Here is a 23290-nt window from a genome sequence, read left to right on the forward strand (position 1 = left end):
GTGAATTTTCACAAAGTGAAAACTTTTGACAGAAAACACACTCTGTAGTGTTCACTACCTAGATCATGTGGTAGATGAAAGTTTGTAGTAGATGTAGATCATGTAGAGGTCCTCTTCCAGTCACTCCCTCCTTCCATTCAAGAGTAATCATGGTCCTGATTTTGTATTCTTTGTGAATGGAATCAGACAAGTCTGTTTTTTTTGTCTGACTTCTTTTAGTCACTTATATTTTAGTCATTATATTTGTGAGATCCATCCATGTTGTGTAGCAGCAGATCATTCATTCTCACTCTATGAATATGTGCTATATTTCTCGATTCTACTGTTGAATGGATTTCAGGATTATTTCCAGGTTTGGGAAATTCAGAAAAGGGCTGTGGTGAATACTCTTGTATGTGTTTTTTGATGAACTCAGCTATCTTACGTGTATAGGATTAGAATTGCTGGCTCATGGAGGTCTTCATCTGCCTGGCTTTAGTAGGTACTACTGCCAGTTTTTCAAAGTGGTTGTATGAATTTATGAACTCCTACTAGCAGTGTTTGGGGTTGCTTCACATCCATACCAACTGTTGCTATTGTCTTAAAAACATCTTTGTTATCCTGGTTAAAATGTAGCTGGTATTGAAATGTGGTTTTAGTTTGCATTACCCTGATCACTGATGTACTTTTTAAATGTTTATAGGCCAGTTAGATTTCCTCTTTTGTTGAAGTACATATTCAAGTCTTTTACCCATTTTTTTTTTTTCACTGAGTTGTATCTTTCTTATAGATGTATAGGAATTCTTTCTATATTCTGGATATGAGTCATTTGTCAGCTGTATGCAGTACAAAAATCTTGTCTCTCTTTGTGGTTTGCTTTTATGTTGTGGTGAGCTTTGGATTTTTACTGCCAGGTTAGTGGAACTGTACAATTGCTACCTGAAAAATAGGGAATCTGAACTGCTTTTGATCAGTGGTGGGGGTGGTTTCTCCACTGGTGAGGGCAAATTTGATACTGGTAAGATGGACCTTACTGGTCTCTGTCAAAAGTCTGCCACCTCTCTGAGAGTTTGAGGACTGACCTGGTTCTTTTTTTTGGCTTTCAGGTCGTGGATTCACAGATAAAGTAGATCGACTAAAACTGGCAGAAATTGTGAAGCAGGTGATAGAAGAGCAAACTACGTCCCATGAATCCCAATAATGACAGCTTCAAACTTTGTTTTTTGTAACAATTTGAAAAATTATTGTTTAATGTATAAAGTAATTTTATGTAAATTAATAAATCATTTCATTTCCACATTTATTAAAGTTGCTGTATAGATTTAAGGTGCAGGACTTAATAATAGTATAGTTATTGTTTGTTTTTAAGAAAAGCTCAGTTCCTAGAGATAGACTATTTAGGACTGTGTAGTCGTATATTTGTAAGATGACAGATGATGCTGTCAAGCAATATTGTTTTATTTGTAATAAAGTATACAAAAACCACTTGCCAGCAGAAGATGAAGGACTGACTATGCTGACCTTTCTGATTAGTAAACAGTTGAATCAAGGACTGTGGCATCTGGTTTTAGTTGCCCTGTGTATTTCTTTTCCGCACCATTGCTAGATTAGCTCTACTGTCAAGACATTTTTGTGGATCAGTCATTGCAGACTGCCTGCTGGAACTCACAGGAAGCATACTTGAGCTTGGGGAGCCAGCGCTCATGATGGAAGAAGAAGCTGAGCCCTCATTGCTCCTGCCCCTAATTCCCTAGAGAAAAGCAGGAACATTTCCTTTCTGTCATATTTGTTAAAAGGGTACTGGTGTGTTTCTTAAATCTAACAGGGTTGGGCACGGTGGCTCACACCTGTAATCCCAGCACTTTCGGAGGCTGAGGCAGGCAGATCACGAGGTCAAGAGAATGGAGACCAGCCTGGCCAACATGGTGAAACCTCATCTCTACAAAAAACAAAAAATTAGCTGGGCATTGTGGCACACTCCTGTAGTCCGAGCTACTCGGGAAGCTGAGGCAGGAGAATCTCTTGAACCCAGGAGGTGGAGGTTGCAGTGAGCTGAAATCGTGCCACTGCACACCAGCCTGGGTGACAGAGCAAGACTCCATCTCAAAAAATAAATATTTTCTTGTGTTTATTCTTTTTTTTTTTGAGACAGAGCCTCACCCTGTCGCCCAAACTGGAGTGCAGTGGTGCAGTCTCAGCTCACTGCAACCTCTGCATCTAGGGTTCAAGTGATTCTCCTGCCTAAGCCTCCTATCTGGGAATACAGGTGCCTGCTACAACACCCGGCTAATTTTTGTATTTTTGATACAGGCAGGGTTTCGCCATGTTGGCCAGATGGTTCTTGAGATCCTAACCTTGTGGTCCATCTGCCTCAACCTCCCAAAGTGCTAGGATTACAGGCGTGAGCCACCGAGCCCGGCATATTCTTTGTATGTTTAACTGGAGCTTCCCTTTCCCCTTCCAGGGGGCCCTGCTTTGTCCTTTCCCCTTCCCTGCAGCCTTCCTTTATTTCCTTTCCCTGTTCCTCTGGTCCTCTTTTTGGAATAATTAGTCTGAGAAATATACATATAATTGAAGTAGCCCTATTGGATTATCAGGTAAGATGATCCAGTTTTTTTTTTTTCCCATAAGGCTGCCCTTTTTCTCTTCACTATGTCTGCCTGGTTTTGTGTTGGCATCCTCTGGGCTTCATTTATCTTGCTTATTACTCTTCATTTTCAGGAAGCATGGTTTTGACTCAGAGAGCAGCTGTTTGAAAATAAGGCTAGGTCCTTTTGCAGTTTTCTGTTGTGCATATGGGTTTCCATAACCAGTTTTCGTGTGTGTGTGTGTGTGTGTGTGTGTGTGTGTATGAAGAAGAGTTTTGGGTGGGTACTCATGGTACATAGAAAAACTGGCAGGTACACTTCAACTTGCAGGGCAGAGAGACAGGATTAGTCATCTGTTACTCAGTTTTTTCTCATTGCATTCTCTTCAATCAAAATTGATCTTGGCTGGGCGCGGTGGCTCACGCCTATAATTCCAGCACTTTGGGAGGCCGAGGCGGGTGGATCACGAGGTCAAGAGATCGAGACCATCATTGTCAACATGGTGAAACGCCATCTCTACTAAAAATACAAAAATTAGCTGGGCATGGTGGCATGCGCCTGTAGTTCCAGCTACTAGGGAGGTTGAGGCAGGAGAATTGCTTGAACCCAGGAGGCGGAGGTTGCGGTGAGCCGAGATCGCGCCATTGCACTCCATCCTGGGTAACAAGAGCAAAACTCTGTCTCAGGAAAAAAAAAAAAATTGATCTCACCAGCAACTTATTTTTCTAACTCCTTCACTGTGCTGAGTAATTCTTCCACCCTGAGTCTTCAGGATGACATTTGGTTAGTATGCCCCGTATGTGTGTGACTGCCTGTGGGAATAAACGATAAAAACACAAAGTGTCTTAAGAATTACCTTATTACATTGGTTCCTTTTTATCTTGGAAAATTTGTAATTAAAAGCTATTTTTTGAGATAAGGTTTACTAATCTTAGGTGACTAATAAGTGTTATAAATGGATTTCCTGTAAGGAGAATTGAATACTTACCCGCCACCTCCCCTGAGACGGAGTCTCTGTCACCCAGGCTGGAGTGCAGTGGCGTGATCTTGGCTCACTGCAACCTCTCCCTCCCCAGTTCATGCAGTTCTCCTGCCTCAGCTTCCTGAGTAGCTAGGACTACAGATGTGCACCACCATGCCTGGCTAATTTTTGTATTTCTAGTAGAGATGGGGTTTCACCATATTGGCCAGGCTGGTCTCTGATTGCTGACATTGTGATCCATCTGCTTCAGCCTCCCAAAGTGCTGGGATTACAGGCGTGAGCCACTGTGCCTGACCTGAATACTTTTCATGATGGCAAAATCTAAGAGGCCACAGGAAAAAAACAATGTTTTTAAATTTTCTGACTAGAAAACTTGGCTGAGAGTTGAATTAAGTGCCTATTGTGTTTTCCAGTGAAATGCAAATCTTACAGATTACTTCTTACAGTTAGGAAAATTCCACACTTGTGTAATATTAGAACAACTGTAGTTTTCCTATCTTAGGGCAGAAGTTCAGTATTCCATGGGGAGAGAAAGTCAGTAATTACCTTTGTTACTCTCCTTTTTCTTTGAAGGAATTTTCTAGCATATCCAGTTTATCAGTAACTTCTTAAATTTGTGACTTGGGTGTCTTCTAAAAAGGCTCAGGATGACTTTTTTCCCCCTTCAGTGTATGCTGAATTTTAGGTGTGATGAAAAAGGTATCGAAAATGAAGCTTCCTTTGAGCATCTGTTGCCCACGCTGCAGTCACTTCGAGCTGAATTCATGTGGCCTTCAATGTAAGTGCTGTGTCCAGACATGTCCAAATGAGCACCAAGCTGGAAGTTTGTGAACACAGCAGCGGATACCCCCGCTGTTGTAATGCAACAGTGTGCCTTGAAAGACTCAGCATGGCTTGGTCTTCAGAGTGGAGTTTTGTTTGTATATTCCCAGTCCAGTAGTAAATTCTGCTTTAACATAACCACCATGTTTGCTACTCTAAATCTGCACATAACTGGAAGTGAAACGGTGTCTTTCTTGCATTTTTTAGCCTAACACCTATACCTGTGGAAACATAACACTATAAAAACAGTTCTTATAAAGCAGCACGTTATATTCCCCTGTTTGCCTACATGATTTACTAATTATGTAGTAATTAAAGCCATTACTTATCAATCAAATACCTTTAGATTTACCATAGTTATAAAAGTTGGCTTGATGTAGTAAAACTTGTATCTCTCTAATGCATGAGCATAGAATGCCAGTCAGAATTTATTGCTCGAAACAGATAAGGCTGGCCGTGGTGACTCACGAGTGTAATTCCAGCACTTTGGGAGGCTGAGGCGGGTGGCTCACCTGAGGTCGGTGGCTCACCTGAGGTCAGGAGCTCAAGACCAGCTTGGCCAACGTTGTGAAACTCTGCCTCTACAAAAATACAAAACTTAGCCAGGTGTGATGGTGCATGTCAGTAATGCCAGCAGCTCAGAAGGCTGAGGCAGGAGAATCACTTGAACCCTGAGGCAGAGGTTGCAGTGAGTGGAGATCATGCCACTGCAGTCTAGCCTGGGCAACAGAGACTCCATCTCAGAAATAAAAAAAAAACTAAATAAATAAATAAATGTGATCCTGCTATGTTGCCCAGGTTGGACTCAAACTCCTGGGCTCGAGCAATCCTCCTGCCTCAGCCTTCTGAATAGCTGGGATTACAAGTGCAAACCACCATGGAACTACTAAAAAGAGTTTATGTTGCTTGTATTCATTAGAGAAAAAAACGAGTTGAAGAAATGGTAATTGTTGGTCAAAGAAGCCGAAAGATTAAATCAGGTCTTGTGTGTGGGTATGTGTATGTGCATGTATTGAAGAAAATGTGTTTCAATTTGAGAATTAGAAAACTGGATATTTCATTTTAATTATTTAAAGAGTAGAATGTTCTTCCATTATTGAATCTTCTTTTATGCCACCAAATGGCTTAACCTGATTTACCCTGCCTATTTTGGTTAAGACACAGCAAAACACCCTAAAACCTGTGATAATTTTTGAAATACAATTTTAAGAAGATTTGCTCTTACATAAATCACAAGAAGAAATACAGCTGGAAATAATTTCACTTTTCTTGCTGTAAATTTTTTTAGTGGGTTTGTGACAGTATACATTTTCTTGCTAGATGCTAACGATACATTTTATTATCTGTATTAGGAATTACCTATTTAATAGGAAGAGTGAATAAATTGATCTGCTCTCATGCTGTTAAGATCTTAAAGTACCATTATATTCCTTTTGGTAGTCATATCTCATGTGAAAGGTCTCATGTAAATATCTGACTTATGGTAAAATATTTATGCAAGATAAAAAATGTACAACTTTATTTTTCTTCATCTAAAATGCACAGAATAACTGGGTAAGGAATGGATGCATCGGGCCTTTTTCCTTTTAAATTTGTACTGCTAAATACACCGAGGAAATTGACATCAAAACCAAATTCAAGGACTTCCACAGACATTACAGGTCAATTTTAGTTCCAAACGAAAGAAATATTTTAAAAGTTCTTATGTAGCCCAGTTTTCTCTTCTTTCCTTTTTTTTAATTTTTTATTTTTTTATTTTTTTATTTGAGATGGAGTTTCACTCTTGTTGCCCAGGCTGGAGTGCAATGGCACAATCTTGGCTTACTGCACCCTCTACCTCCTGGGTTCAAGCAATTCTCCTGCCTCAGCCTCCTGAGTAGCTGGAATTCAGGCATGTATCACCACGCTCAGCTAATTTTGTATTTTTAGCAGAGACAGCGTTTCTCTGTGTTGGTTAGGCTGGTCTCAAACTCCCAAACTCAGGTGATATGCCCACCTCGGCCTCCCAAAGTGCTGGGATTACAGGCATGAGCCGCCACACCTGACCAGTTTTATTTTCTTGAAACGTTAACTAGACACCTGGTTAGTCAGTTTATTTTGACCCCACAGTTTATTTTTATGTTGCGGCAGTTGGAGGAACTGAACTTTGACCCTGATCCTTTATGTACTCCTGCGGTGAAACAGCCCATTTTACTTAACACATAATATATCTGTGCATTAGGAAAACTTGGTAGAGAAGATTATCTTTCTGTGCAGGTATGAAATGTCTAAACTCATCTGTTATGAACCAACGATAATGTAGGAAAACTTGGATGTCCGCATACAGATTTTCTTGAATTAAAGAAAAAAAGCCAGACACTGACAAAGGAGAGTTGAACTGAGAAACGGTACCCTGAAAACCGCAGAAATGAGAGAAAGAGGCAGTGGGCCACAAAGAACTGTCCTTTTCAGAGATCCCCAGAGAAGCCCTGTCCCCTTCCCCCGACACCCTGCCAGAATGTTGGGTTTCAAAGAATGAGCAGGTTAATGGGTATCAAGTTGTGTGGCCTGAGCTAAGGATAAAGAATAATTTGCCTGAGTTATAGTACTGGCTGGGTCAGTACAGGCTTTCTACTTGGAATATCGCTCCATGAAGGAAAAAGGAACATAAGTAAGGAAGATTAAAGTTGTTGCTGCTGGAAGGGAGACATACTAAATAAACTACTGAAGGCCAGGAGAGAGCAGGAAGAGAAACTCAGTTGAAGTTCTGTAATACTCAGAGTTGGGCAAGAACTGCCAATAAGGGAGCCAGCATACATCTGAGACTAACACCAGAGCTTCCAAGGATCTGTGAGAGGGAGAGCTCTGCTGATGGACGTAGGTCCACAATCATTAACTATTTATTTGGGCCATGTCACTGGGGGCAGTATTAAAAGACTTTGCCAACATCATACTTTCTCTATGGAAAAACCAAGTGGCCTTGGAGGAGGCTAAGATAAAGTTTCAGACTTGGGCTCCACAGAAGTGGAACTTGAGGCTGGGTGTAGTACAAGGACCTTCATGTATCAGGTTAGAGATTTTGATGCTTTTGGTGATTTTTGTACCAAACATATGCTGTCACCTGGGATCAGTCTATTATGCTTTCTATGAAATAATTATTCCAAAGAGGCTGACAGTCCAGGGAGCAGAGAGCCCAGTAGAAGGACTGTCTTATTATTTATGGAAGGCCAGAAACACCTGGTACACCTGAAGGTGAAGAGAAGCCATTTTGTGAATAACTTTCCAGTCTACAGTTACCACAGTGGCATCCTGGGGCAAGAATCACCTTTTACCTCCCACGACTGCCACTGTGAAGGCTACATAGAAGGAGTGTCAGGTTCTTTTGTTTCTGTCAACACCTGTGCAGGTCTCAGGGGCATCTTGATCAAGGAGGAAACATCTTACAGCATTGAGCCCATGGAGTCTTCAAGACGGTTTGAACATGTGTTATATACCATGGCACATCAAGCACGAGTGTCCTGCGGTGTCGCTCCCACAGATAGCCATGTGGTGTCCACTAGCTGGCAACAAGGGAGCAAGAAGCCTTATGATCGACAGGTGCTGTCCTACTTGTGGTCACACCCCAAGTACGTGGAAATGTTTGTTGTGGTCAACAACCAGAGGTTCCAGATGTGGGGCAGTAACGTCAATGAGACGGTCCAGAGAGTAGTGGATGTCATTGCTCTGGCCAACAGCTTCACCAGGGGAATAAACACAGAGGTGGTGCTGGCTGGAATGGAGATCTGGACCGAGAGGGAACTAATAGAGGTCGCAGTGGACTTGCAAGTCACACTCAGGAATTTCAATCGCTGGAGACAAGAGATGCTCTTCCGTCGTGCGAAGCATGACGTTGCCCACATGATCGTTGGGCATCATCCTGGACAGAATACGGGCCAGGCCTTTCTCAGTGGTGCCTGCTCAAGCAGTTTTGCAGCAGCTGTTGAATCCTTCCATCATGAAGATGTGCTGTTGTTTGCAGCCCTCATGGTCCATGAGCTCGGGCACAACCTGGGTATTCAGCACGACCACTCGGCCTGCTTTTGTAAAGATAAGCATTTTTGCCTCATGCATGAAAATATCACAAAAGAAAGTGGCTTCAGCAACTGCAGCTCTTACTACTTCTACCAGTTCCTTCGAGAACACAAAGGGGCCTGCCTATTTAACAAGCCATGGCCCAGGGCCCGCAAGCGTAGGGATTCCACTTGTGGAAATGGCATGGTGGAGGACACGGAGCAGTGTGACTGTGGTTCTGCCTGTGACCTCGACCCATGCTGTGATCCCACATGCACTCTGAAGGAGAATGCTGAGTGCAGCCATGGCCTCTGCTGCCAGGACTGCTCTTTCAGAAGGAAGTGGCTTTTATGTCGTCCTACTCAGGATGAGTGTGACCTCCCAGAATATTGTGACGGGAGCTCTGCAGAATGCCCTGCAGACAGCTACAAGCAAGATGGCACGCTGTGTGATAGAATTCACTATTGCTCTGCGGGTCAGTGTAAGAACCCCGATAAGCAATGTGTGAATATATACGGGTACCCTGCAAGATCTGCCCCAGAAGACTGTTACATTTCAATGAATACCAGAGGAGACCGGTTTGGAAACTGTGGACGTCCCACTGAGGATCAGCAAAAGTATGTTACATGTTCAAGTGATAATGTATTTTGTGGGAAACTCGTATGTACAGGTGTTGAATCCTTACCACGACTCAAAGCTCAACATACAATCATCCAGGTCCCTCATGACGATGACTGGTGCTGGAGCATGGATGCCCATAACATTACTGATATCCCTGATGATGGAGATGTGCACATCGGCACTTCTTGTGCCCCAAACAAAGTCTGCACGGATTACTCCTGCGTCCATCACTCTGTACTCCTGTATGACTGCAGACCAGAGGAATCGTGTCATGGGAAAGGAGTTTGCAACAATTTAAGGCACTGCCATTGTGAGCTTGGTTTTGCTCCTCCTGACTGTAAAAATCCAGGAAACGGAGGTAGTGTGGACAGCGGCCCTCCGAAGTTCAAGTTACTGACAACAATGCAAGTGGTCATGAAAGTCATGCTCGTGGTCAACATGCAGGATAAGACCGATACTATAAAGTGGCAGTGGTACTAGTCCCCCTGTTTCTTCTAGTCTTATTGTGCACTCTACTTACAATGTCCTACCTCTTCTCTGAAGTGCAGACATCAGTGGCTGAAGTAGAGGAGTCATCAACGGAGACAACATTGGAATCAGAGCTGACTTCAGAAGATGTGGTCCCAACAGCAGAGGAAATCCTACCAGTAGGTGAGGAGGCCCCACCACCAGGAGAGGAGGCTCTACCACCTGGAGAAGGCTTGCCACCAGCAAAGGCCCCACCACCAGCAGAGGCCCCGCCACTGGCAGAGGCCCCAACAGCAGAGGCCCCACTACCAGAAGAAGCCCCACCACCACAGGCTGTCCCACCAGCAGAGTCCCCAACAGCAGAGGCTACCCCCCAACCAGAGGCTGCCCCCCCACCAGAAGCTGCCCCCCCACCACAGGTGCCACCAGTACAGTAGGCCCCTCTACCAGATGCCCAGGAAGAGCTGGCAGCAAAAGAGGAAGTAGATGAAAGACAGGAAAAGCTAAAGGAGAAGAGTGAGGATGAAGCCAAATATCTCAAACATGTCAAGCATTGAGTGGTAATAGGAAGCTTATAGAAGCAAATGTGAATGAGAATTGGTGTCTACAGAGGCTGTGACTTGACTGTGTAGAAGCATACTAATGTACGAAGAGGGATTTCTCCACCTACAATATTCATTTTAGTAAACTTGTTATATTTTGATACATAAAATTGTATATACAATGTACTATATTTCTATTGTTTCAAATTTCATGAAATAACTTTAGCTTTTCTCATGGGTCAGTGTTATGAATCTCTTGCTTCAGTCGGGCCAATTTCTGAGTCACCCAAATTGCTTTTCAGGGCATATAAACTTTCATTCACATGATCTGACATAATGTATTATTGATTATCCATGCCTATATTGACGTGACTGGGTTATTCATCCCAGTAGTCGCGGCTCATTATGTCAGGAATGTTATTGCTGTGATCGAGTATACTAATATGCCCTGTCTGCTTCTATTCAAGAAACATAGGTAATTTTAAATAAATAAAATGTTTTTATCTACATGAATCATCACTCCAGACTCCAAGCAGCCTAGTGCTTGGGATCCTTTATTTTGGGGCTCTGTGGAAGGGCCTAGACCTGATCCAGGGACATCTCACATACTCGGTCTGGATGTATAGAAGAGGGGAAGACAACCTAGGTAGGATGCAAGAGTGTTGAGTTCACGTTTGAAGTATTTCTTTCTTCTTTTTTTTTTTTTGTCTTAATAATTCTACTGCAGTTCATCTTTTGTTTATTGACAATTGATAGGAACATCTCAAATTACAAGTAACAGAACTTTCAATGTGGTAGTCATTTTTCGGTGAAGTAAGGACCCAGTGAATATAACAGTAACATTCTCCATTCTGTGCCAGGCCGTGTGCTAAACGCCTTATATTCACTGTCTTCATTTAATCCTCCCGACTGCCCTGTGAAACCTCCGTCTTGTACATGAGGAAACAGACTGAAGTTTGCCCGAGAGCTAGCCAGGACCTGCATCCCTCCCCAGGAATGAGTGAATCCCTTGCCTCATGAGCCTTTTTCTTCAGTTGGAAAAAAAGAAGTGAGGGAAAAGACATGTCCTTAACTGCCCAGAACATGGCTTCATCCTCAGTGACTCTAACGAAACCAGAGTTGTACAAATGAATGTTGATCCTATCATGAACCTATGGTGTTGTGTAGTCATTATGGATTGAAGAGTCTTTCCCCCTACTACATCCTGACAGCATGGCTGGCAATAAGGTTGGCATCTTGTTTAGCTCTGAGGGCCCAGCTTGTGGTAGGTGCCAAGACAAGTCAATGATTTAACCAGAGCCAACCTCAAAATATGGGGATTGCTAGTCTCTAGGCATGGCACATGCAAAATCTTTCTCAGGAACAACAGAGCTACAGACTGAGCAAATGTTCTGTCTCAGGGAAGATCCTAAGCATCAGTCCCCGAGCATATGCTGCCGAGCCCCTCTTCTGACTGCCCACTCTATGCGAGATAACAGAGCAAACAAAAGGATAACACCTGCTGTCTGCTTTCAAAAGCTTACGTTAGTTTCTCTGAGTGAGTGGAATAAAAACTTCGGAGCAACATCTGAAATGAAGTCTTCAGTTGTGGATACGTGACTACAAGTAAAGCAGGCCGGAAAACCAGGTCACAGGACTCAGGACTGATTCTGATAATCAAATCCAGGTTGAGTTTTATGCCAAAAGATCAAAATTCATGGTGGGAGACCGGGATATCAGGTTGAGCATGATATCCTGGTGATATCACGCCTGTACTCATAATGCACTTTGGGAGGCCAAGGTGAGAGGATGGCTTGAATCCAGGACTTTGAGACCAGTCTGGGCAACATGAAAAAATTTACCAGGAAAATTTTACAAAATTAGCTGGGCATGGTGGTATGCACCTGTAGTCCCAGCTACTTCAGACGCGGAGGCGAGAAGATCCCTTGAGCCTAGGAGTTAAAGGCTGTAGTGAGACACAGTTGCACCACCACACTTCGGCCTGGGCAACAGAGTGAGATTCTGGTTCCAAACAAAATAAAAAAGAAAGAACCCCTGCTATCAGTTGGTAGGCACTTGAGAGTTTTGAGAACAAAAGTGAAGCTGTGGAATTAAAGGTCTCCAGTGGCTCACGCCTGTAATCCCAGCACTTTGGGAGGCCAAGGTGGGCGGATCACGAGGTCAATAGATCAAGACCATTCTGGCCAACATGGTGAAACCCTGTCTCCACTAAAAAAACCCAAAAATTAGCTGGGTGTGGTGGCGTGCACCTGTAGTACCAGCTACTTGGGAGGCTGAGGCAGGAGAATTGCCTGAGCCCAGAAGGTGGAGGTTGCAGTGAGCCGAGATCGCGCCACTGCACTCCAGCCTGGTGCCTGGCGACAGAGCGGGACTCTGTCTCAAAAAACAAAACAAAACAAAAAGGTCTCCAAATGTAAACTTGTATTAGAGGCTTTTGAAAAAGAAGTGAAAATGTCTGAGAAAAGCACTTGTACAGCGAACTGGGGAGTTACGGAAGGGGTAACCCTCACAGTGGGCATGCTGATGGTGACCGTAATGAAACAGAATGAGTATCACATATTTAAAACATCAAGGACAAGGGAATCACAATATAAATAATGATTTATACGTGGAATGATTATTCTTGGCTGATTTAATAGAGCTCTTTAAGGACCAGAAGGCAAGTAGATAATTGGAAATGACAAAATGAAGCCAACAGAGCATTGGACAAAGATGTCACAAAATTTAGCAACTGAGGAGATTTTTTGTAGTGGACTTTTAAGATTTTATTTGCTTATCCTTATGACTGATTTGAGCTTCAGGATTACAAGCCCATGTTGAATATGGGAAACCAAGATTAGAACAAGTGTTTGGTTTTTGTTCTTTCGTTTTTGAGATGGGGTCTAATTCTGTTGCCCAGGCTGGAGGGCTGTGGCACCATCATGGCTTACTGCAGCCTTGAACTCCTGGGCTCAAGCAATCCTCCTGCTTCAGTTTCTAAGCAGCTAGGACTACAGGCTCATGCCACCATGCCTGGCTAATTATATTTTTCTTTTTTTTTGGAAATGAGAGGTATCACTATGTTTCACAGGCTGGTCTCAAAGTCGCTGTCTCGAGTGATCCTCCTGCTCTGGCCTCCCAAAGTACTGGAATTACAGGTGTAAAGCACCATGCTTTGCCTAGAACAGATATTTGAGTAGATGTTCTCAGAAACGATGTTTGGAAATTGGACATATTTATAAATTTTCACATGAATTGTAAATTTTTTGTATTTTTCGTAGAGGTGAGGTTTCACTATGTTGACCAGGCTGGTCTTGAACTCCTGTGCTCAACTGATCTGCCTGCCTTGACCTCTCAAAGTGCTGGGATTATAGGTGTGAGCCACCATGTCCAGCCACAACATCTGTGGTATAGAAAGGCAATTTGGAGCTTGGAGAGGATTTTGTAAAATCCAGAGAGCCAGAGGCACGAGAGGAGTTAGGAGGCTGATGAAATCATTTGAGTGAGAGAATGCAGTGGGAATAAAGGGAAGTAAATTGGTTCTTTTTTTTTGGATGAAATCTTGTTCTGTCGCCTAGGCTGGAGTGCAATGGCATGATCACAGTTCACTGTAACCTCTGCCTCCTGGGTTCAAGTAATTCTCCTGCCTTAGCCTCCTGAGTAGTTGGGATTACAGGTGTGCCCCTCCACATCTGGCATATTTTTGTATCTTTAGTAGAGATGAGGTTTTGCCATGTTGTCCAGGCTGGTCACAAACTCCTGACCTCCGGTGATCTGCCTGCCTCAGCCTCCCAAAGTGCTGGGGTTACAGGCATGAACCACTGTGCCCAGTGTAAATTGGTTCTTAAAATATTCTGGAGAAAGTAAAAAAACTCTCTGTCCAGTGATCTTTACGTTCTTCCCCACGTTTTTTTCTTAGAGCAGGTTCTCTTAAAAAGCCTGTTGTTGGCCGGATGCGATGGCTCATGCCTGTAATCCCAGCACTTTGGGAGGCCGAGGAGGGCAGATCACAAGGTCAAGAGATCCAGACCATCCTGGCCAATATGGCAAAACCCCATCTTTACTAAAAATTCAAAAATTAGCTGGGCATGGTGGCATGTGCCTGTAGTCCCAGTTATTCAGGAGGCTGAGGCAGGAGAATCACTTGAACCTGGGAGGTGGAGGCTGCAGTGAGCTGAGATCATGCCACAGCATTCCAGCCTGGTGACAGAGTGAGACTGTCTCAAAAAAAAAAAAAAAAAAACAACCAAAAACCCAAAATCTGTTGCCAGTCTGGGGTGCAGAGGTACAATCCTAGCTCACTGCAGCCTCGAACTCCTGGGCTCATGGGATCTCCCCACCTCAGCCTCCTGAGTAGCTGGGACTACAGCTTGCACCAACACTGATTTAAAAAAAATTTTTTTTTTTTTGGTAGAGATGGGGTCTCACTGTATTGTTAAGGCTTAGTCTGTACGTTCTCTGTAAAAGAATAGATTTGGCTGTCTGCAGAGTGGGAATATTTGGGGGCAGTAAGGAGCAGGGGGAGCAGACAGTCTGGAGCAGCCCTGAGGTTAACATGAGAGAGATGTGAGTGAAGGAAAAGAGAAGCTGAGGCGCAGCATCAAGGGCCTAGCTGAGGCTGGAGCTCAGAAACTAGCTTGTGCAGCCAGTTCGCACGGCTGAGTAACTTCGTCAGCAATGCTGGAGAGCCTAGACAAGCAGGCATAGAAAACCAGTGCCTGGGTTGATTTAGGATGGAGAACTAGCCAACCAGCCACCACGGAAGGTCAAAAGGAGAGGGGTAGCTGTCTGACCCTTTGCTCTTCCTGCTGGCTGGCATGAGAATGTGATAGCAGGTCAGACGGCCAAGACAGACCACAAGGTAAGAGTGGAAATGAAAAGTCACAGCAGAGTAACATGATAGAAAGAGCCAGAGTCCCTGATCCCACAGAGCACATCACACAGTGCCCCAGACCACATACCTGGGCTTTTGTGTGCAAGAGAAAGAAACTTTAGCTTGTTTCAGTCAGTTTTGTTAGGTTTTGTACTGCTTGAAGCCAAAACAACTCTAACTAATAAAAGCTGAACTGAGTAGAAAAGAAGTTAAACCAGGGAGGGGCTGGCAAAGAGAAGACCAGAGACCAGAGAGCTGACCCTGACCCTGTCGGTCCAGAAGCAGGTTTGGAGGGAGTGGGGGAGAAGAGAGGAGGACTGTGATCAAAGGGGGAATTTCAGCATCTAGATTTCAGAAGTAGCACAGTTCCCAAGGAAAAGTGATTAAATTCTTTGTTTTGCTTTGTTTTTTTGAGTCAGGGTCTTGCTGTGTTGCTCAGGCTGGAGTACAGTGGTGCAATCTCAGTTCACTTCAACTTTCGCCTCCCAGGATCAAGCAATTATCCTGCCTCAGCCTCCTAAGTAGCTGGAATTATAGGTGTATGCCACCATGCCCAGCTATTTTTTTTTGTATTTTTAGTAGCGAGAGTTTCACCATTTGGTCAGGCTGGTCTCGAACTCCTGACCTCATGATCTACCCACCTTGGCCTCCCAAAGTGCTAGGATTATAGGTGTGAGCCACCTAGCCCAGCTGTTTTCTTTTCTTTTTTTTTTTATCTCAACCACCTGGACTTGTGATCCTCCCACCTCAGCCTCCTGAGTAGCTAGAACTACAGGTGTGTGTCATCGTGCCTGGATACTTTTTAAATTTCTGTAGATGTGGGGTCTCATTATGTTACTGAGGCTGCTCTTGAACTCTTGGGCTCAAATGACCCTTCCACCTCGGCCTCCCAAAGTTTTGGGATTACAGGCCTCAGCCACTGTGCCCTGTCTCGGTGGTTAAATTCTAATCACAGTACTCATAGCAGTTCATCATTGATTGAGAATTTAGGATGCACTGAGCAATCACTGTGCTAAGCAAGTGCTTCCCATGGATAACTCTCCACCAAATCCCAAGGAGGAAGGCACTACCAGTAGCTCTCATTTAATGATGAGGAAAGTAAGATTTGGAGAAGCTGAACCATGCACCCAACACACTCAGCCACCTAGTGGTGCTTAAAATTTGACTCAAGAGCCAGAGCACGGCCAGCTGGGACACACTGCTGCCTGAGTGTTCTCCTCTGCCTCCCTGATCATCCTCCATTTTCCCACCGCCACCCTAGGCCCCCCAAAGTGAAACAGAATGAATAGCTCACCAGCAACAACTCACCCCAGAGAAGGAATGAGAACTCCGCCCATGTCGAAAATCACCGCTCTGTAGGTGCTGCCTCCAAGGTGGTCCATTGGTGGGCCACCTGGTGCCTGCGCTGGGTGTGTTTCAGGAAGGCTGTCCTCCACACCCACTGGAGACAGGAGGACTGGAAACAGCTCCTTATGTACATGGTGAGGCCGAGGCTGAATGGGAAGAAGGCACAGGGCGTGACTTGCTGCACTGCCTCCCACCCAGGCCTCCATCCTGGAGCTCAGAGGGGCCAGCCAAACATTTCTAACCCATCTCCAACAGGCACTTCAAAGCACATCCACAACTGACCTCAGTGTCTCCTCCCTCCCAGCTACTCAGTCAAGGACTCCATCGCCCACTCAGCTGCCCAAGCTAGACAACTGGGACTCGGGGTTTTTTTCCAAGATGGCGTGGTAGGAACAACTCGGGATTGCAGCTCTCATTGAAGGCGCAGAGGGTGAGTCCTAGCCGCATTTCCAGACGGATCTTTGTTGCCCACAGAACGGGGAAATTCCCAGGTGTAGGAGAGTCATGGGAAGCCAGCGCAGCCCTCTCGGCTTGCGCCTGCGGTTTCGTCCAGCGCCGCAGCGCAGCAGCACCCCGCACAAAATGCGCTGATCTGGGTGCCCTGTTAAACCAGCAATCTGAGATTTGGGAGGGCAGATTAGCATATCCATCTGATTAAACGGGACTGAGCCAGACGAGATTCCCGGGAAGTGACATTTGAGCCGGTGCAGTGGGCCCCTGCACGGGAAATCACACAGATCCCGGTGCCCTACCAGCAGGCGACTAAAACACCTGGGAGAGAGTCATCCGTTCAACTTAAAAAAAAAAAAAAAAAAAGAAGGGGAAAGGGCTCTGAGGCAGGGAGCCAGGTGATCAGGCTCGGCAGGTCCCACCCCCACAGGGACAAACAAAACGGCGATTCGAAACGCTTGGGGTTGAGAGTTTCACTGCGGGCACAGCTGAATACAGGACGGTGCAGCTCCGTGGGGGAGGTGCATCCACCACTACCGAGGCATTCTGCCCCTACTGAGGTACATGCCCATTGCTGAGGTACACGCCCATTGCCAAGGCAACCGCCATAACAGAGAGACTCCGCCAACAGGGCGGAGCCCACAACAGCAGGGCAGAGCCCACAGCAGAAGGGCGGAGCCCACAGCAGCAGGGACTGGAGTGGACCTCAGCAGTCATACAGCAGAGGGGCTAGACTGTTAAAAGGAAAACTAAGTAACAGAAATACTTCAGCACCAACAATCTGGGCATACACTCAGAGACCCAATCAAAAAGCCAGCAACTACTCAGAAGACAGGTGGATAAATCCACAAAGATGGGAAGAAACCAGCGCAAAAAGGAGAAAAACACCCGAAACCAAAACACCTCGCCTCCTACAAAGGACCAAAACTCCTCACCAGCAAGGGAACAAAGCTGGACGGAGAATGAGTGTGACGAAATGACAGAATCAGACTTCAGAAGGTGGATAATGAGAAACTTCTGTGAGCTAAAAGAACATGTTCTAAACCAATGCAAAGAAACTAAGAACCTTGAAAAAAGATTCGAGGAAATGATAACAAGAATGGACAACTTAGAGAGGAATATGAATGAATTGAAGGAGCTGAAAAACACAACATGAGAATTTCGCAAAGCATGCACAAATTTCAACAGCCGAATTGACCAAGCAGAAGAAAGAATATCCGAAGTCGAAGATCAAATCAATGAAATTAAACGAGAAACCAAGATTAGAGAAAAAAGTGCAAAAAGGAATGAACAAAGTCTCCAAGAAATGTGGGACTATGTGAAGAGACCTAACCTACGTTTGATAGGTATACCAGAATGTGACAAAGAGAATGAATCCAAGCTGGAAAATACTCTTCAGGACATTATCCAGGAAAATTTCCCCAACCTAGCAAGGCAGGCCAATACTCAAGTCCAGGAAATACAGAGAACACCACAAAGATATTCTGCAAGAAGAGCAACCCCAAGGCACATAATTGTCAGATTCACCAGGTTCAAATGAAGGAGAAAATACTAAGAGCAGCCAGAGAGAAAGGTCAGGTCACCCACAAAGGGAAGCCCATGAGACTCACAGCAGATTTCTTGGCAGAAACTCTACAAGCCAGAAGAGAGTGGGGGCCAATATTCAACATCCTTAAAGAAAAGAACTTTCAACCCAGAATCTCGTATCCAGACAAACTGAGCTTCATAACTGAAGGAAAACTAAAATCCTTTGCAAACAAGCAAGTACTCAGAGATTTTGTCACTACCAAGCCTGCTTTACAAGAGCTCCTGAAAGAGGCACTATACATAGAAAGGAACAACCAGTACCAGCCATTCTAAAAACATACGAAATGCTAAACAGTATCAACAAAAAGAAGAATCTGCATCAACTAATGGGCAAAACAGCCAACTAGCATCAAAATGGCAGTATCAAATTCACACATAACAATATTAACCCTAAATGTAAATTGGCTAAATGCACCAATCAAAAGACACAGACTGGCAAATTGGATAAAAATCCAAAACCCATTTGTGTGCTGTATCCAGGAGACCCATCTCACATGCAAGGATACACAAAGGCTCAAAATAAAGGGATGGAGGAAGATTTACCAAGCAAATGGAGAGCAAAAAAAAAGCAGGAGTTGCAATTCTCATCTCTGATAAAATAGACTTTAAAGCAACAAAGATCAAAAGAGACAAAGAAGGGCATTACATAATGGTAAAAGGATTGATACAACAAGAAGAGCTAACAATCCTAAATATATATGGATCCAATACAGGAGCACCCAGATATATAAGGCAAATTCTTAATGACTTACAAAGAGACTTAGACTCCCACACAATAATAGTGGGAGACTTTAACACCCCACTGTCAACATTAGACAGATCAACCAGACAGAAAATCAACAAGGATATCCAGGGCTTGAACTCAGACCTGGAACAAGCAAACATGATAGACATTTACAGAACTCTCCACCGCAAAACCACAGAATATACATTCTTCTCAGCACCATATCACACCTACTCTAAAATTGACCACATAATTGGAAGTAAAGCACTCCTCAGCAAATGCAAAACAACTGAAATCATAACAGTCTCTCAGACCATAGTGCAATCAAGTTAGAACTCAGAATTCAGAAACTAACTCAGAACCTCACAGTGTCATGGAAACTGAAAAACTGGCTCTTGAATGTAGATTGGATAAACAATGAAATGAAGGCAGAAATAAAGAAGTTCTTTGAAACCAATGAGAATGAAGACACAACATACCAGAATCTCTGGGACACATTTAAAGCAGTCTCTAGAAGAAAATATATAGCAATAAGTGCCCATATGAGAAGAGTGGAGAGATCCAAAATTGACACCCTATCGTCAAAATTGAAAGAGCTAAAGGAGCAAGATCAAAAAAACTCAAAACCTAGCAGAAGACAAGAAATAACTAAGATCAGAGCAGAACTGAAGGAGATAGAGACACGAAAAACCCTTCAAAAAATCAATAAATCCAAGAGCTGGTTTTTTTGAAAAGATCAACAAAATAGACCACTAGCCAGGCTGATAAAAAAGAAAAGAGAGAACAACCAAATAGATGCAGTAAAAAACGATAAAGGGGAAATCACCACAGATTCCACAGAAATTCAAACCATCATCAGAGAATATTACAAACAACTCTATGCACATAAACTCGTAAACCTAGAAGAAATGGATAAATTCCTGGACATCTGTGTCCTCCCAAGTCTAAACCAGGAGGAAGCCAAAACTGTGAACAGACCAATAACAAGGTCTGAAGTTGAGGCAGCAATTAAGAGCCTACCACACACAAAAAAGCCCAGGTCCAGATGGGTTAACAGCCGAATTCTACCAGACACACAAGGAGAAGCTGGTACCATTCCTTCTGAAACTATTCCAAATAATGCAAAAAGAGGGAATCCTTCCCAAATCATTTTATGAGACCAACATCATCCTGATATCAAAACCCGGCAGAGACCCAACAAGAAAAGAAAACTTCAGGCCAATATCCTTGATGAACATAGATGCAAAAATCTTCAATAAAATACTGGCAAACTGACTGCAACAGCACATCAAAAAACTTATCCATCATGATCAAGTAGGATTCATCCCAGGGATGCAAGGCTGGTTCAACATACACAAGTCTATAAACGTAATTCATCACATAAACAGAACCAAAAACAAAAACCACATGATTATTTCAATTGACGCAGAGAAGACATTTGACAAAATTCAACAGCCTTTTATGCTAAAAACCCTCAATAAACTCGGTATTGATGTAACGTATTTCAAAGTAATAAAAGCTATTTATGACAAACCAACAGCCAATATCATACTCAATGGGCAAAAACTGGAAGCATTCCCTTTGAAATCCGGCACTAGACAAGGATGCCCTCTCTCATCACTCCTATTCAATATAGTACTGGAAGTTCTAGCCAGAGCAATCAGGCAAGAAAAAGAAATAAAGGGTATTCAAATAGGAAAGGAGGAAGCCAAATTGTCTCTATTTGCAGATGACATGATTGTATACCTAGAAGACCCCATCATCTCAGCCCAAAAACTCCTGAAACTGATAAGCAACTTCAGCAAAGCTTCAGGATATAAAATCAATGTGAAAAAATCACAAGCATTCCTATACACCAATAACAGACTTAAAGAGAGCCAAATCAAGAATGAACTGCCATTCACAATTGCTACAAAAACAATAAAATACCTAGGAATACAACTTACAAGGAACATAAGGGACCTCTTCAAGGAGAACTACAAACCACTGCTCAACGAAATAAGAGAGGACACAAACAGATGGAGAAATATTCCATGTTCATGGTTAGGAAGAATCAATATCATGAAAATGGCTATACTGCCCAAAGTAATTTACAGAATCAACGCTATCCCCATCAAGCTACCATTGACTTTCTTCACAGAACTGGAAAAATCCACCATGAACTTCATATGGAACCAAAAGAGAGCCCGCATAGCCAAGTCAATTCTAAGCAAAAAGAACACAGCGGAAGGCATCACACTACCAGACTTCAAAGTATACTACAAGGCTACAGTAATCAAAACAGCATGGTACTGGTACCAAAACAGAGATATAGACCAATGGAACAAAACAGAGGCATCGGAGGCTACATAACATATCTACAACCATACAATCTTTGATAAACCTGACAAAAACTAGCAATAGGGAAAGGATTTCCTGTTTAATAAATGGTGTTGGGAAAACTGGCTAGCCATGTGCAGAAAGCAGAAACTGGACCCCTTCCTGACACCTTACACTAAAATTAACTCCAGATGGATTAAAGACTTAAACATAAGACCTAACACCATAAAAACCCTAGAAGAAAATCTAGGCAAAACCATTCAGGACATAGGCGTAGGCAAGGACTTCACGACCAAAACACCAAAAGCACTGGCAACAAAAGCCAAAATAGACAAATGGGACCTAATGAAACTCCACAGCTTCTGCACAGCAAAAGAAACAGTCACTAGAGTGAATCGGCAACCAACAGAATGGGAAAAAAGTTTTGCCGTCTACCCATCTGACAAAGGGCTGATATCCAGAATTTACAAAGAACTCAAACAGATTTACAAGAAAAAAACAAACAAGCCCATTCAAAAGTGGGTGAAGGATATGAACAGACACTTTACAAAAGAAGATATACATGAGGCCAACAAACATATGAAAAAAATGCTCATCATCACTGGTCATTAGAGAGATGCAAATCAAAACCACACTGAGATACCATCTCACGCCAGTTAGAATGGCAATCATTAAAAAATCTGGAGACAGTAGATGCTGGAGAGGATGTGGAGAAAAAGGAACACTTTTACATTGTTGGTGGGAGTGTAAATTAGTTCAACCATTGTGGAAGACAGTGTGGCGATTCCTCAAGGCCTTAGAAATAGAAATTCCATTTGACCCAGCAATCCCATTACTGGGTATATATCCAAAGGACTATAAATCATTCTACTATAAGGACACATGCACACGAATGTTCATTGCAGCACTGTTTACAATAGCAAAGACCTGGAACCAACCCAAATGTTCATCGATGATAGACTGGACTGGGAAAATGTGGCACATATACACCGTGGAATACTATGCAGCAATCAAAAACGATGAGTTCGTGTCCTTTGTAAGGACATGGATGAAACTGGAAACTATCATTCTCAGCAAACTGACACAAGAACAGAAAATGAAATACCACATAGTCTTACACATAGGCGGGTCAGGAAAAATGAGAACACGTGGACACAGGGAAGGAAGTACTACACATCGGGGTCTATTGGGGGGAATGGGGAGGGAAAGCTGGGGGGTAGCTGGGGAGGGATAGCCTGGGGAGAAATGCCAAATGTGGGTGAGGGGCAGGAAGGCAGCAAAACACACTGCCATGTGTGTACCTATGCAACTATTTTGCACATTCTGCACATGTACCCCAAAACCTAAAATGCAATAAAAAAGAAAAGAAGAAAAAAAAAGAAAAACTAAGTTTTCATTTATATAATTAAAAGTATTATGGTGATCTAGTTCTTGTGTTAAACCACCCATTTCAGAGCTGTAATTGTCTTCTCATTATTAAACATTGTGGAAATTAAAAAAAAAAAAAAAGAAAACTGGGACTCGCCCCTGACTTTCTGCAATCTCCACCTCACCATGCCCCATCTAGTTCTGTGCTGTCGATTCTTCCTCCTGAAAATCTCATCTTTGCACTCTCACTGCCACCATCTTGCCCATGGATCCTAACTGGCCCCCTTGCCTCTTCTCAGACCTCTCTCCAACTCTTTCTTCACCCTTCGGTCAGAATATTCTTTCACAATTGCAAATCTGATCACATCCTAACTCCATTTAAAACCTTTAATTGCTCCCCATGGCCCTCACAATAAACTCTCAGTTCCTAAGCCTGGCTTAAAAGACCCTCTAAGATCTACTCCTGCCAGGTGCGGTGGCTCATGCCTGTAATCCCAGCACTTTGGGAGGCTGAGGCAGGCGGATCACTTGAGGTCAGGAGTTTGAGACCAGGCGGGACAACATGGCAAAATTCCATCTCCATTAAACATACAAAAATTAGCCAGGTATGGT

The 23290-nt window shown here is 43.5% G+C and overlaps 3 protein-coding genes across 15 annotated transcripts in view; 2 read left to right on the top strand and 1 right to left on the bottom strand.

Annotated features, from left to right (window-relative positions):
* The window catches only part of MAPKAPK5 (MAPK activated protein kinase 5), a 34669-nt gene extending 33141 nt beyond the window's left edge, over window positions 1–1528 (top strand). For all 3 annotated transcript variants that reach the window (XM_017976383.5, XM_002753020.7, XM_035257663.3), the window contains one exon: window positions 1086–1528. In XM_017976383.5, the coding sequence (XP_017831872.1) occupies window positions 1086–1180 (95 nt within the window). In that variant the 3' untranslated portion in view covers window positions 1181–1528. The remainder of the gene's footprint in view (window positions 1–1085) is intronic.
* A 5586-nt stretch (window positions 1529–7114) lies between these two features.
* Window positions 7115–10036, top strand: LOC100388841 (disintegrin and metalloproteinase domain-containing protein 1-like). The gene is given in 3 exon segments (XM_009004669.5): window positions 7115–7550; window positions 7553–9400; window positions 9403–10036. Coding segments are annotated over 3 exon segments (2661 nt in total). The 5' UTR covers window positions 7115–7261; the 3' UTR covers window positions 9927–10036.
* A 2735-nt stretch (window positions 10037–12771) lies between these two features.
* The window catches only part of TMEM116 (transmembrane protein 116), a 213908-nt gene continuing 203389 nt past the window's right edge, over window positions 12772–23290 (bottom strand). For 9 of the 11 annotated variants that reach the window (XM_078337337.1, XM_078337338.1, XM_078337336.1 and 6 more), the window contains 2 exons: window positions 16192–16376; window positions 12772–13189 (listed from right to left, as the gene is read on the bottom strand). In XM_078337337.1, the coding sequence (XP_078193463.1) occupies window positions 13096–13189; window positions 16192–16376 (279 nt within the window). In that variant the 3' untranslated portion in view covers window positions 12772–13095. The remainder of the gene's footprint in view (window positions 13190–16191; window positions 16377–23290) is intronic. The other 2 variants (XM_078337342.1, XM_078337343.1) reach the window with 2 other exon arrangements.

The sequence above is a fragment of the Callithrix jacchus genome, chromosome 9 (genome assembly GCF_049354715.1).
Source record: "Callithrix jacchus isolate 240 chromosome 9, calJac240_pri, whole genome shotgun sequence".
NCBI lineage: Eukaryota > Metazoa > Chordata > Mammalia > Primates > Cebidae > Callithrix > Callithrix jacchus.